Raw genomic sequence first — 16061 nt, 5'->3', positions numbered from 1 at the left:
TAATCTATTTTGTCGATTGCATGCACCATCGCTATATTTTCTTCGCAAAGCTAAAGCTGCAATGTCGCTATTTCTGCCGCCATATTTTTTCATATTAGTTACATATTTTGTGACCATACGATCACATATGCATGTGTTATGATTTCTAACCAGTATAACAAGTCGCTAATTAATACTTGTGATCTAACTAAATTATTGGTGGTCACTATATTCATTCTCCCCATATATTCGACCATCTACATAGTTAACTGTGTAAAAATGCCTAAGCTAACTGCATGAGCCTAACAATAGTGACCTAAAGAAATAGAACGCATAATTAGTGGGATAATTTCGAAATCTTCATTTCAAACGACCGCGGCAATCCGCAATCCTAAAGGTCCGAAAATCCGCCCTGCAAAGCAACTTAATACTCAACCCCGGCAGCAAGACAAAAGTGCACATTATTTTTACTAAAGCATATAGCAATAGCACACGGCCCATATAGAAACCGAGTTTTAAATCACAAAGAGTGCAAATAATTTTTTTCTGCAAAGCTTATAGCAATGCTGCCGCCCATATAGAAACGACAATGCCAAATGCATGCACAGGGGAGTTTATACTCACCATTTTAAGAAACACCCGATCCTTAACATCTTCGAGACATCTACTTGTGACACAATTTGTGCCTCCTGCTTACAATAAAATTAACTAATCAAGATTTCCCCAGACAGATGATTAAGGCATGCATCAAAGCATCAATCTATTTTGTCTTGCGAAAACTTTTTATATCATATAATTATATATATATATATTTCAAGGTAGCATCTACCCACATATTTTTTGACAAATGTCAGAAAAGTTTGCAAACAATTGTTGTTTCAATGTGAGTAAATGCATCCTATTAAATTGTAACCACTAAGCTAACAACTACTCTAACCTCAGCCAAGCCATTTTAAAGGTCTGGCAACCTTTCATGTCATGTTTATTCGGAATGATTGGATGATCGTGGCCCAACTCGATTCCACCGGCCATGGCAAGTAATCTAAAGGATTATATTGCAGTGCGCATTTATATCCGACTCCATTTTACTCGCGTTAGCATATATACATAAAATGCAATTGAGAACGTCTTGTTATACAATTGCATGATCATTAATACCTGTTTGCCAGTCATCCTGTGGACTAGAAAATTTTATGCCCCTCTGGGGACCTGTGTCAAGAAACATGAAATCATCATAACGGGGACGCGCCGTGTGTAAACAATGTGGGGACAGTAGTTTTCTAGTGTATTCACTGTGTGGACTTTTCAAGATTCGATGTAAACAATGTGGGGACTGAGCAGTGAGGTAGACCTTCATGGAGATATATTTTTATTGACAATAAAAACTTTAATTCTTAACATGCAGTGTCTTTTTACTGTCTATCACACATGCATTTTGTCGAGTAAACATGGTTCGTTTTAATATAGCTAAACTACCTAAATATTCCTTAATAACTCTTGATAACTTTCTCTTTTTTAAACTTAAATTTTTATAGCAAAACCTAACTTCACTCCTCTATGGCACCTAAATTGCATCTTTCCGTATTACTTTGCACCTAAAACGTTGAAGCAAGGGGCATGAACTGGTCTAAGCGGGTTTTTAAAAGAGAAATAGAATAGCGGCATTTATTTAACCTAATCGGGTGCATTCCTTTGGTTGCGTGTGCATATTGTATTGCTGGCCATTTATAGAAGGCACAGCAATATTTCATGTTAAATTGTAAGGCGACCTTCGACAAAATTGGTGACTATAGATAATAAAGGCGGAAAATGATGCAGAGCTCTCAGAAGCCGTTTTTCATCAAAAATCAACCAATGAGAAGGCAGTTCCTCGTCAAGACTGCATACCCTTTTCTTTATTCCATATAACTCGGCACTGGAATAATTCTAAAATTCTGTGAAAAAAGGGTTCGTTTTTCTACCAATTGTAAATTGGAATTTTAATTTCAAGTCTGAGGTATGTTATGAGAACTTGCATGCCCTTGTTAAGGGTGAATTATAAATATGATATTGAGCATATCGCGATTTCTATTCAGGAAAACTACTTTGATAATGACTCGATCAATGATGAAGAAAATAACACGCGCAGGAAATCTTTACATATTTTGCTTCAATACGCAGAGCTCGGAAGCTTTCGTCCAATTGGATAATGCTTTTCTATGCTTTCTAAAGAACGAAGCTATGCTATTGGTTGAAACAGAAATGTATTGTAAAGTTTAGCCCATGAAAATCGTTCTTGCGAGGAGCTGCGACCCTACCCTATATTTGCTGAATCCCATCTGATATATGTATGTGCTGGTCATTTTTCAATAAATCCGACGGGAGAGTGGCCTGCTTGAAGACTGAAAGTTTATTTATGAGCATCACTTACCCATATTCCAATGACAAATGTATTCATTAGAGAATTGCAATTCGGATTTCGTCTTCCATAAATATTCTAAAAAGTAAATTTAAATACATTTAAAACAGGGATTCAAGGTTGGTACAAATTAATAATTGATACATACCGCAATAAATGGGGATTGCATGGATGGCATAGCTCGACTTTGTAATTATTTGATTTCTCAAACCTTACTGCTATTAAGTGGGAATGTGCTTTTGATAAAAAGTATCAAACGTAAATACAAACTAAAAGTACGAAAAATCCCCTGGAAGACCCAGAATGATGTACACATTCGAGGAGCCGAGAAAAGCGTTGTAAGAATGGGACGAAAACTTATGCATATATACCTCCTCAGGAAGACCCCAGAATCTCTCCCAGAATATTGTACACATTTTTGCACTCCTCCGGAAGACCCCAGAATATTGTACACATTTTTGCACTCCTCCGGAAGACCCCAGAATGTTGTACACATTTTTGCACTCCTCAGAAGACCGCAGAATGTTGTACACATTTTTGCACTACTCAGGAAGACCCCAGAATGTTGTAAAAAACTTTTGCACTCATCAGGAAGACCCCAGAATGTTGTACACATTAATTTTTGCACTCCTCAGGAAGACCCCAGAATGTTGTACACATTAATTTTTGCACTCCTCAGGAAGACCCCAGAATGTTGTACACATTAATTTCTGCACTCCTCAGGAAGACCCCAGAATGTTGTACACATTAATTTTTGCACTCCTCAGGAAGACCCCAGAATGTTGAACATATTAATTTTTGCACTCCTCAGGAAGACCCCAGAATGTTGAACATATTAATTTTTGCACTCCTCAGGAAGACCCCAGAATGTTGTACACATTAATTTTTGCACTCCTCAGGAAGACCCCAGAATGTTGTACACATTAATTTTTGCACTCCTCAGGAAGACCCCAGAATGTTGTACACATTAATTTCTGCACTCCTCAGGAAGACCCAGAATGTTGTACACATTAATTTTTGCACTCCTCAGGAAGACCCCAGAATGTTGTACACATTAATTTTTGCACTCCTCAGGAAGACCCCAGAATGTTGTACACATTAATTTCTGCACTCCTCAGGAAGACCCCAGAATGTTGTACACATTAATTTTTGTATTCCTCAGGAAGACCCCAGAATGTTGTACACATTAATCTTTGCACTCCTCAGGAAGACCCCAGAATGTTGTACACATTTATTTTTGTATTCCTCAGGAAGACCCCAGAATGTTGTACACATTGATTTTTGTATTCCTCAGGAAGACCCCAGAATGTTGTACACATTAATCTTTGCACTCCTCAGGAAGACCCCAGAATGTTGTACACATTAATTTTTGTATTCCTCAGGAAGACCCCAGAATGTTGTACACATTGATTTTTGTATTCCTCAGGAAGACCCCAGAATGTTGTACACATTGATTTTTGTATTCCTCAGGAAGACCCCAGAATGTTGTACACATTAATTTTTGCACTCCTCAGGAAGACCCCAGAATGTTGTACACATTAATTTTTGCACTCCTCAGGAAGACCCCAGAATGTTGTACACATTAATTTTTGCACTCCTCAGGAAGACCCCAGAATGTTGTACACATTAATTTTTGCACTCCTCAGGAAGACCCCAGAATGTTGTACACATTAATTTTTGCACTCCTCAGGAAGACCCCAGAATGTTGTACACATTAATTTTTGCACTCCTCAGGAAGACCCCAGAATGTTGTACACATTAATTTTTGCACTCCTCAGGAAGACCCCAGAATGTTGTACACATTAATTTTTGCGCTCATCAGGAAGACCCTAGAATGTTGTACACATTAATTTTTGCATTCTTCAGGAAGACCCCAGAATGTTGTACACATTAATTTTTGCACTCCTCAGGAAGACCCCAGAATGTTGTACACATTATTTTTGCACTCGTCAGGAAGACCCCAGAATGTTGTACACATTTTTTTTGCACATGCATACATCAAGGGATTTTATTCAAATCTCAACAATGATTTCTAAATATTTTCTCTAACATCAATGAAGTAACACGTGTCCTATCTAAGATTCAAAATCAAACTAGTAATGAGGAAAAATGTTTTACAATTTTATACAAGCATACACTTTACTTGCATAATGCACTATTAAAACGTGTGTTGTGGGACATTTCTTCTTCCATGAATATACTAATTTTTTTTTGGCGTTAACTAAGCATATCCTAAGACGCGCATATACATTTTATCCGCCGAGCGCGAGGTTGTACACCGATTTTGTAATTTAAATAAGGCAAAAATTCCTTATCAAATCCCATCAATAAGGCATAACATATATAGTCTAGCCAAGTTGCATTCACAGCGGGAAGGATGAGGAATACCGGTCCGCTGTGAATCAGGAATATACAAGATGATTTAAAAAGTGATAAAATCAAGATTAGTTACATAAAGCCTGTTTTCCACTGCACCGTATATCGTAGCGAACCGTAGCGGTTATTCCTTTGCATTCTTATTCCTCCAAAGCCCTTAGCTCTAGCCGAGAGCCCAGGAAAAATAATATACGCACTACTCTGCGATATATATACAGTTGAATAAGAAAACAGCTCTAATGCATCAGATTCCAGCTGTCTATTTATGACGAATATACTTACCATACTTCATTAATAGACTTCTTTGTCCGGAAAAAGCAAGTCGATCCTTCTACGCAGAATCTGCAAATATAAATAAAATATATATAACAAAAAACACTTTAAGGTTTTGATAATACACGATAACGGATCGTTATTGTAGCGGGAAGTAGTTTTGTAAGTAGGGAGAGGCTGGAAGGATTCTTTGCATTGTCAGCCACTCAAGGCTGGTTTTTATAAAACAAATACATGGTTCCGCGTCGTAATTCAAATGACGTATTTATTGTAGTTCTGTTTCCATATGTCGGATTTCGCATAACAATTAACGAATTACAACGAATTAAGACATGTGAATTACGATGAATTATGTTGTATGAAAACAAGCTTTCATAGCGTACCCGTGGAGAGAATCTTGTCTTTGACCCGTTGTATTTCTCGTATTTAACGTAGCTAAATGAACTGCCATATGAAGGAGTCTCAATGTTATCTCCACACTCGTCATCAGTTCGCATCAGGCGACCAAGATTTCGTGAAGCCTCTATGGAAGTTTTGGATTTCTCTGTCAGGAGATAATATCTCTTTGCCGTCGCTTCGTTGTGAGCCATAAGGCTAGCCAATTTCGCACTCATCTCTGGCTTATCGACATTAACTTTCGTCACTGCTGCTTTCCGAAACGATGTCGATGTTACTTTAACATCCACTCCAGCTTTTTTAAAGACAGATTGTACTGCCTTAGTGATGTGCACAGAATTCATAGGGTTTCCGTTCCAGGATATGAATACTGGGCCATTCATTCGGGTGGTAACATGGGCTCGCATTATGCCAACGAATATTGACAGCCACGCCTTCAGTTTTTCACTCAATACAACACGAGCTGGTCCATGAACATGTGCAGTTTTGTGCTTCTTCACTGTTATGAGGTAATAGTCATCTTGCTTTCGGATGTTTGTAAATTCCTCCATCGTCATTATGTGCTAGGACACCTGGTCGATTGGCATTGTCTATAAAGATTTGAGTGAACAGGAAATCCCTAACCAAGGTAAAACTGGATAGAGTGACAGGCGTGGACTCAGCTGGATCGGAGTATTGGTCAATGATCTTAGCCGCCTATCGAGCTGCTGCGCTTTTCTCCAACTTCCTGATGTTTGATGGTGTCAAACGATTCAGCATATCTTCTTCAAGCTTTTGCCATTTCCTTGTGCTTGATTCTCTCCTGTAAGATGAAGACCACATCTTTACTTTTTCTCGCGCTGAGCTTACGTCTACCCAACTGAATTTAATTGTATCTGGTTTGTCGGACAGGACAAATGAATACTCATCAAATACGACTTGATTGTGCCAGCTTCATACTTTTTCTGTTTCACATGCATGCACACTTAAAAATGCTTGACGTATTAACTTCAGGTCAAACCGGGACTGAATGTTCTCTAAATCATTAATGGCTTTTAGCATGATATAAAGCTGAAAACCATGTTGCAAAACCGTTTTTTCATCCTTTTTGCTGCCATCAGGTGACGCCATCCACTCTTGCAACTCCATAATTATAGGTGGTAATAGAATCATGTAAGAAAACAGTAAATATTATAGTATCATGTAAGCAAACAGTCAATATTATAGAATCATGTAACACAAAAGTACAGTCAATATTATAGAATCATGTAAGCAAACAGTCAATATTATAGAATCATGTAAGCAAACAGTCAATATTATAGAATCATGTAAGCAAACAGTCAATATTATAGAATCATGTAACAAACAGTCAATATTATAGAATCATGTAAGCAAACAGTCAATATTATAGAATCATGTAAGCAAACAGTCAATATTATAGAATCATGTAAGCAAACAGTCAATATTATAGAATCATGTAAGCAAACAGTTCATATTATAGAATCATGTAAGCTAACAGTCATTATTATAGAACCAAGTAAGCAAACAGTCAATATTATAGAATCATGTAAGCAAACAGTCCATATTATAGAATCATGTAAGCCAACAGTCATTATTATAGAATCATGTAAAACAAAAGTACAGTCAATATTATAGAATCATGTAAGCAAACATTCAATATTATAGAATCATGTAAGCAAACAGTCAATATTATCGAATCATGTAAGCAAACATTCAATATTATAGAATCATGTAAGCAAACAGTCAATATTATAGAATCATGTAAGCAAACATTCAATATTATCGAATCATGTAAGCAAAAAGTCAATATTAAAGAATCATGTAAGCCAATAGTCATTATTATAGAATCATGTAACACAAAAGTACAGTCAATATTATAGAATCATGTAAGCAAACATTCAATATTATCGAATCATGTAAGCAAAAAGTCAATATTAAAGAATCATGTAAGCAAACAGTCAATATTATAGAATCATGTAAGCAAACAGTCAATATTATCGAATCATGTAAGCAAACATTCAATATTATCGAATCATGTAAGCAAACATTCAATATTATAGAATCATGTAAGCAAACAGTCAATATTATAGAATCATGTAAGCAAACATTCAATATTATAGAATCATGTAAGCAAACATTCAATATTATCGAATCATGTAAGCAAACATTCAATATTATCGAATCATGTAAGCAAACAGTCAATATTATCGAATCATGTAAGCAAACATTCAATATTATAGAATCATGTAAGCAAACATTCAATATTATCGAATAATGTAAGCAAAAAGTCAATATTAAAGAATCATGTAAGCAAACAGTCAATATTATAGAATCATGTAACACAAACAGTCAATATTATAAAATCATGTAAGCAAACAGTCAATATTATAGAATCATGTAAACAAACAGTCAATATTATAGAATCATGTAAGCAAACAGTCAATATTATAGAATCATGTAAGCTAACAGTCAATATTATAGAATCATGTAAGCAAACAGTGAATATTATAGAATGATGTAAGGAAACAATCAATATTATAGAATCATGTAACCAAACAGTCAATATTATAGAATCATGTAAGCAAACAAATCAATATTATAGAACCATGTAAGCAAAAAGTTAATATTATAGAATCATTTAAGCAAAAAGTCAATATTATAGAATCATGTAAGCAAACAGTCAATATTATAGAATATTGTAAGCAAACGGTCAATATTATAGAATCATGTAAGCAAACAAATCAATATTATAGAATCATGTAAGCAAACAGTCAATATTATAGAATCATGTAAGCAAACAGTCAATATTATAGAATCATGTAAGCAAAAGTCATATTACAGAATCATGTAAGCAAACAGTCAATATTATGATCAGTAGCAAAACAGTCATATTATAGAATCATGTAAGCAAACAGTCATATTATAGAATCATGTAAGCAAACAGTCAATATTATAGAATCATGTAAGCAAACAGTCAATATTATAGAATCATGTAAGCAAACAGTCAATATTATAGAATCATGTAAGCAAACAGTCAATATTATAGAATCATGTAAGCAAACAGTCAATATTATAGAATCATGTAAGCAAACAGTCAATATTATAGAATCATGTAAGCAAACAGTCAATATTATAGAATCATGTAAGCAAACAGTCAATATTATAGAATCATGTAAGCAAACAGTCATATTATAGATGTAAGCAAACAGTCAATATTATAGAATCATGTAAGCAAACAGTCAATATTATAGAATCATGTAAGCAAACAGTCAATATTATAGAATCATGTAAGCAAACAGTCAATATTATAGAATCATGTAAGCAAACAGTCAATATTATAGAATCATGTAAGCAAACAGTCAATATTATAGAATCATGTAAGCAAACAGTCAATATTATAGAATCATGTAAGCAAACAGTCAATATTATAGAATCATGTAAGCAAACAGTCAATATTATAGAATCATGTAAGCAAACAGTCAATATTATAGAATCATGTAAGCAAACAGTCAATATTATAGAATCATGTAAGCAAACAGTCAATATTATAGAATCATGTAAGCAAACAGTCAATATTATAGAATCATGTAAGCAAACAGTCAATATTATAGAATCATGTAAGCAAACAGTCAATATTATAGAATCATGTAAGCAAACAGTCAATATTATAGAATCATGTAAGCAAACAGTCAATATTATAGAATCATGTAAGCAAACAGTCAATATTATAGAATCATGTAAGCAAACAGTCAATATTATAGAATCATGTAAGCAAACAGTCAATATTATAGAATCATGTAAGCAAACAGTCAATATTATAGAATCATGTAAGCAAACAGTATTATAGAATCATGTAAGCAAACAGTCAATATTATGAATCATGTAAGCAAACAGTCAATATTATAGAATCATGTAAGCAAACAGTCAATATTATAGAATCATGTAAGCAAACAGTCAATATTATAGAATCATGTAAGCAAACAGTCAATATTATAGAATCATGTAAGCAAACAGTCAATATTATAGAATCATGTAAGCAAACAGTCAATATTATAGAATCATGTAAGCAAACAGTCATATTATAGAATCATGTAAGCAAACAGTCAATATTATAGAATCATGTAAGCAAAATTCAGTCAATATTATAGAATCATGTAAGCAAACAGTCAATATTATAGAATCATGTAAGCAAACAGTCAATATTATAGAATCATGTAAGCAAACAGTCAATATTATAGAATCATGTAAGCAAACAGTCAATATTATAGAATCATGTAAGCAAAAGTCAATATTATAGAATCATGTAAGCAAACAGTCAATATTATAGAATCATGTAAGCAAACAGTCAATATTATAGAATCATGTAAGCAAACAGTCAATATTATAGAATCATGTAAGCAAACAGTCAATATTATAGAATCATGTAAGCAAACAGTCAATATTATAGAATCATGTAAGCAAACAGTCAATATTATAGAATCATGTAAGCAAACAGTCAATATTATAGAATCATGTAAGCAAACAGTCAATATTATAGAATCATGTAAGCAAACAGTCAATATTATAGAATCATGTAAGCAAACAGTCAATATTATAGAATCATGTAAGCAAACAGTCAATATTATAGAATCATGTAAGCAAACAGTCAATATTATAGAATCATGTAAGCAAACAGTCAATATTATAGAATCATGTAAGCAAACAGTCAATATTATAGAATCATGTAAGCAAACAGTCAATATTATAGAATCATGTAAGCAAACAGTCAATATTATAGAATCATGTAAGCAAACAGTCAATATTATAGAATCATGTAAGCAAACAGTCAATATTATAGAATCATGTAAGCAAACAGTCAATATTATAGAATCATGTAAGCAAACAGTCAATATTATAGAATCATGTAAGCAAACAGTCAATATTATAGAATCATGTAAGCAAACAGTCAATATTATAGAATCATGTAAGCAAACATCAATATTATAGAATCATGTAAGCAAAAGTCAATATTATAGAATCATGTAAGCAAACAGTCAATATTATAGAATCATGTAAGCAAACAGTCAATATTATAGAATCATGTAAGCAAACAGTCAATATTATAGAATCATGTAAGCAAACAGTCAATATTATAGAATCATGTAAGCAAACAGTCAATATTATAGAATCATGTAAGCAAACAGTCAATATTATAGAATCATGTAAGCAAACAGTCAATATTATAGAATCATGTAAGCAAACAGTCAATATTATAGAATCATGTAAGCAAACAGTCAATATTATAGAATCATGTAAGCAAACAGTCAATATTATAGAATCATGTAAGCAAACAGTCAATATTATAGAATCATGTAAGCAAACAGTCAATATTATAGAATCATGTAAGCAAACAGTCAATATTATAGAATCATGTAAGCAAACAGTCAATATTATAGAATCATGTAAGCAAACAGTCAATATTATAGAATCATGTAAGCAAACAGTCAATATTATAGAATCATGTAAGCAAACAGTCAATATTATAGAATCATGTAAGCAAACAGTCAATATTATAGAATCATGTAAGCAAACAGTCAATATTATAAATCATGTAAGCAAACAGTCAATATTATAGAATCATGTAAGCAAACAGTCAATATTATAGAATGTAAGCAAACAGTCAATATTATAGAATCATGTAAGCAAACAGTCAATATTATAGAATCATGTAAGCAAACAGTCAATATTATAGAATCATGTAAGCAAACAGTCAATATTATAGAATCATGTAAGCAAACAGTCAATATTATAGAATCATGTAAGCAAACAGTCAATATTATAGAATCATGTAAGCAAACAGTCAATATTATAGAATCATGTAAGCAAACAGTCAATATTATAGAATCATGTAAGCAAACAGTCAATATTATAGAATCATGTAAGCAAACAGTCAATATTATAGAATCATGTAAGCAAACAGTCAATATTATAGAATCATGTAAGCAAACAGTCAATATTATAGAATCATGTAAGCAAACAGTCATATTATAGAATCATGTAAGCAAACAGTCATATTATAGAATCATGTAAGCAAACAGTCAATATTAGAATCATGTAAGCAAACAGTCAATATTATAGAATCATGTAAGCAAACAGTCAATATTATAGAATCATGTAAGCAAACAGTCAATATTATAGAATCATGTAAGCAAACAGTCAATATTATAGAATCATGTAAGCAAACAGTCAATATTATAGAATCATGTAAGCAAACAGTCAATATTATAGAATCATGTAAGCAAACAGTCAATATTATAGAATCATGTAAGCAAACAGTCAATATTATAGAATCATGTAAGCAAACAGTCAATATTATAGAATCATGTAAGCAAACAGTCAATATTATAGAATCATGTGTAAGCAAACAGTCAATATATAGAATCATGTAAGCAAACAGTCAATATTATAGAATCATGTAAGCAAACAGTCAATATTATAGAATCATGTAAGCAAACAGTCAATATTATAGAATCATGTAAGCAAACAGTCAATATTATAGAATCATGTAAGCAAACAGTCAATATTATAGAATCATGTAAGCAAACAGTCAATATTATAGAATCATGTAAGCAAACAGTCAATATTATAGAATCATGTAAGCAAACAGTCAATATTATAGAATCATGTAAGCAAACAGTCAATATTATAGAATCATGTAAGCAAACAGTCAATATTATAGAATCATGTAAGCAAACAGTCAATATTATAGAATCATGTAAGCAAACAGTCAATATTATAGAATCATGTAAGCAAACAGTCAATATTATAGAATCATGTAAGCAAACAGTCAATATTATAGAATCATGTAAGCAAACAGTCAATATTATAGAATCATGTAAGCAAACAGTCAATATTATAGAATCATGTAAGCAAACAGTCAATATTATAGAATCATGTAAGCAAACAGTCAATATTATAGAATCATGTAAGCAAACAGTCAATATTATAGAATCATGTAAGCAAACAGTCAATATTAGAATCATGTAAGCAAACAGTCAATATTATAGAATCATGTAAGCAAACAGTCAATATTATAGAATCATGTAAGCAAACAGTCAATATTATAGAATCATGTAAGCAAACAGTCAATATTATAGAATCATGTAAGCAAACAGTCAATATTATAGAATCATGTAAGCAAACAGTCAATATTATAGAATCATGTAAGCAAACAGTCAATATTATAGAATCATGTAAGCAAACAGTCAATATTATAGAATCATGTAAGCAAACAGTCAATATTATAGAATCATGTAAGCAAACAGTCAATATTATAGAATCATGTAAGCAAACAGTCAATATTATAGAATCATGTAAGCAAACAGTCAATATTATAGAATCATGTAAGCAAACAGTCAATATTATAGAATCATGTAAGCAAACAGTCAATATTATAGAATCATGTAAGCAAACAGTCAATATTATAGAATCATGTAAGCAAACAGTCAATATTATAGAATCATGTAAGCAAACAGTCAATATTATAATCATGTAAGCAAACAGTCAATATTATAGAATCATGTAAGCAAACAGTCAATATTATAGAATCATTGCAAACAGTCAATATTATAGAATCATGTAAGCAAACAGTCAATATTATAGAATCATGTAAGCAAACAGTCAATATTATAGAATCATGTAAGCAAACAGTCAATATTATAGAATCATGTAAGCAAACAGTCAATATTATAGAATCATGTAAGCAAACAGTCAATATTATAGAATCATGTAAGCAAACAGTCAATATTATAGAATCATGTAAGCAAACAGTCAATATTATAGAATCATGTAAGCAAACAGTCAATATTATAGAATCATGTAAGCAAACAAGTCAATATTATAGAATCATGTAAGCAAACAGTCAATATTATAGAATGTAAGCAAAACGGTCAATATTATAGAATCATGTAGAAACGGTCAATATTATAGAATCATGTAAGCAAACATCAATATTATAGAATCATGTAAGCAAACAGTCAATATTATTGAATCATGTAAGCAAACAGTCAATATTATAGAATCATGTAAGCAAACAGTCAATATTATTCAATCATGTAAGCAAACAGTCAATATTAAGAATCATGTAAGCAAACAGTCAATATTATAGAATCATGTAAGCAAACAGTCAATTTTATATCATGTAAGCAAACATCAATATTATAGAATCATGTAAGCAAACAGTCAATATTATGAATCATGTAAGCAAACAGTCAATATATAGAATCATGTAAGCAAACTCAATATTATAGAACCATGTAAGCAAAAAGTTAATATTATAGAATCATGTAAGCAAACAGTCAATATTATAGAATCATGTTAGCAAACAGTCAATATTATAGAATATTGTAAGCAAACGGTAAATATTATAGAATCATGTAAGCAAACAAATCAATATTATAGAATCATGTAAGCAAACAGTCAATATTATAGAATCATGTAAGCAAACAGTCAATATTATAGAATCATGTAAGCAAACAGTCAATATTATAAATCATGTAAGCAAACAGTCAATATTATAGAATCATGTAAGCAAACAAATCAATATTATAGAATCATGTGAGCAAACAGTCAATATTATAGAATCATGTAAGCAAACAGTCAATATTATTGAATCATGTAAGCAAACAAGTCAATATTATAGAATCATGTAACCAAACTCCATATTATAGAACCATGTAAGCAAAGTCAATATTATAGAATCATGTAAGCAAACAGTCAATATTATAGAATCATGTAAGCAAACAGTCAATATTATAGAATATGTAAGCAAACGGTCAATATTATAGAATCATGTAAGCAAGCAGTCAATATTATAGAATCATGTAAGCAAACAGTCAATTTTATAGAATCATGTAAGCAAACAGTCAATATTATTGAATCATGTAAGCAAACAGTCAATATTATAGAATGATGTAAGCAAACAAATCAATATTATAGATCATGTAAGCAAACAGTCAATATTATAGAATATTGTAAGCAAACAGTCAATATTATAGAATCATGTGTAGATATTATAGAACAAGCTGGGATATATTTTGAATATTTTTAGTGCCATTGTGACTTGATAATTGATACCATAAAACCATAAGGAATCACAGAAGTGTGAAATTCACTGATGCACATTTGAAATTAATGTAAAGCAGTCATGCACAATGATTTTAATGTGTAGATCACAGATATATAAAATAAAACTAAAACGTAGTGTAATCGGATGCTAAACTCAGTGTAACTTTTATTCACTTGAATTTAGAAACGATCTACAATATTTCCTGTTATATTTAAGTGTTAGGTTTGACTGGCGTCTGGCGACGCTATGCTCGGCTATGATAAACAAAATAATTAAAATACTACGGGTAGTCAAAATCGTCTTACCTTAGCTGCACACTTTTAGATACAACTAGGATCTTCCTCTGTACACGCCAAATCACAAAGATACGAAAAAAACTGAAGAAAACCACCGAAAGATACACAGTCCAAGCAACAATACTGATTAGCAAATATCGCGAGCAAACCACGCGTAAAGGGGGTCTGGAACTGGGAACGAAAAAACCATTTCTGCCTTTGCCATTTCTGCCTTCTGTCTTTGTAATTTTAATTACTAATTTTTTTTAGAAAAGTATTGGGGATACAAGTCTATCCGAATTTTAAAAAAAACAAAGCATATCCCCTGAGCTGTCATTAAGTAGATCAGTGAAAAGGCGGATTTCTATTTAAAAACCAGTTCCAATCGTTTTCCGAGTTTTTAAGATATTAAAAAATAAAATAAATGAGCTTGCATTCATTGTTTCGCCCAAGAGCTTTGTTCTGATATGCAAGGTTTATAAAGGATTGCCAAAATTTCAGAAATTCTGTCGAAAAAAAATGATTTAAGAAAGAAATGGATGAATCACTCGGGTAGGCTTAAGGCAATTTTTACTGGTTTGTTAAATGCAGATTTATGAAAAACTTTGATTTTCTTGCAATAGGGATCTTTTGTAACCTTGCAGTTGGCCAAAAACAATTAAAAAATCATAGGAAGGAAATATCTGATCAGGCCCAAATTTTAATGCCTTTTATAAATAACCAACTCTGACATTCAGTCCAAATTTTGTCAAATTTTGATGAAATTTAGTAGTAGAACCCTATTTCGTATATCAATTTTCAATTTCATAAAAATGGGATGTCAGCCTGGGAAAGGTTCATAATATTCCCACTTGAAAATTTGAATAAAACAGAAAAACGATAATAAAGGGTAGTGCTTATGAAGATAATCAACTAAAATGTCTTATATAGTGTATTTATTACAATTCCATGCAAACAAATCGATATTTTATTCATTTAAGGCGTAAGCACTGCACAAGGATCTTTTGTAACCTCCATTGTGTTCTTAAGGGCACAGAAACTTTTCCAGTAATGAAACTGCCCAATTTTTTCTATGAAGCACAAAATGACATGAAATTTCAATTTTTTTAAAAAAAACGAAACTTTTCTGCAAAATTATCGACCAATAATATCGTTAGAGAGAAAAGGTTACTAAAGCACCCTTTTTTCACCTAGAGAGAGAGAGAGAGCTCACTGGTGGCCCCATTGTCCCATTGCTCTCTCTCTGTCCCAGTTCACT

General features: G+C 31.9%; 1 protein-coding gene across 3 annotated transcripts; it reads right to left on the bottom strand.

Moving 5' to 3' along the window:
• Positions 1-1137: 1137 nt before the first annotated feature.
• LOC114541047 lies at positions 1138-14978 on the bottom strand. Of its 3 annotated transcripts, none has more exons than XR_003689185.1 (5): positions 14834-14978; positions 5410-6224; positions 5036-5095; positions 2390-2455; positions 1138-1188 (listed from the first exon to the last, which is right to left on the bottom strand). XR_003689185.1 is itself a non-coding variant. In XM_028561037.1 (4 exons), the coding sequence occupies exons 2-3, from the start codon at positions 5977-5979 to the stop codon at positions 5045-5047; spliced, it is 621 nt and encodes a 206-aa protein (XP_028416838.1). In that variant the 5' UTR covers positions 5980-6224; positions 14834-14978; the 3' UTR covers positions 1332-2455; positions 5036-5044. The 3 variants fall into 3 exon arrangements, 1 of the variants encoding a protein (XP_028416838.1); XR_003689184.1 differs by lacking the exon at positions 1138-1188 and adding an exon at positions 1332-1913; XM_028561037.1 differs by lacking the exon at positions 1138-1188 and having other exon boundaries at positions 1332-2455.
• Positions 14979-16061: the final 1083 nt, after the last annotated feature.

The sequence above is a fragment of the Dendronephthya gigantea genome, unplaced genomic scaffold (assembly GCF_004324835.1).
Source record: "Dendronephthya gigantea isolate DGI-Jeju-01 unplaced genomic scaffold, DenGig_1.0 000262F, whole genome shotgun sequence".
In the NCBI taxonomy this organism is placed as follows: Eukaryota; Metazoa; Cnidaria; class Anthozoa; order Malacalcyonacea; family Nephtheidae; genus Dendronephthya; species Dendronephthya gigantea.
The sequence above is the reverse complement of the archived record's forward strand: the minus strand, read 5'-3'. Positions and strand labels throughout refer to the sequence as shown.

What these genes read in the sequence shown, in the direction of transcription:
- LOC114541047 (XM_028561037.1), bottom strand. Translation starts at nt 5,979, where the DNA reads ATGACGATGGAGGAATTTACAAACATCCGAAAGCAAGATGACTATTAC. An exon ending in AGACAAGATTCTCTCCACGG is followed by an intron (nt 5,096 to 5,409) that starts GTACGCTATGAA and finishes TTATATTTGCAG; the next exon opens with ATTCTGCGTAGAAGGATCGA.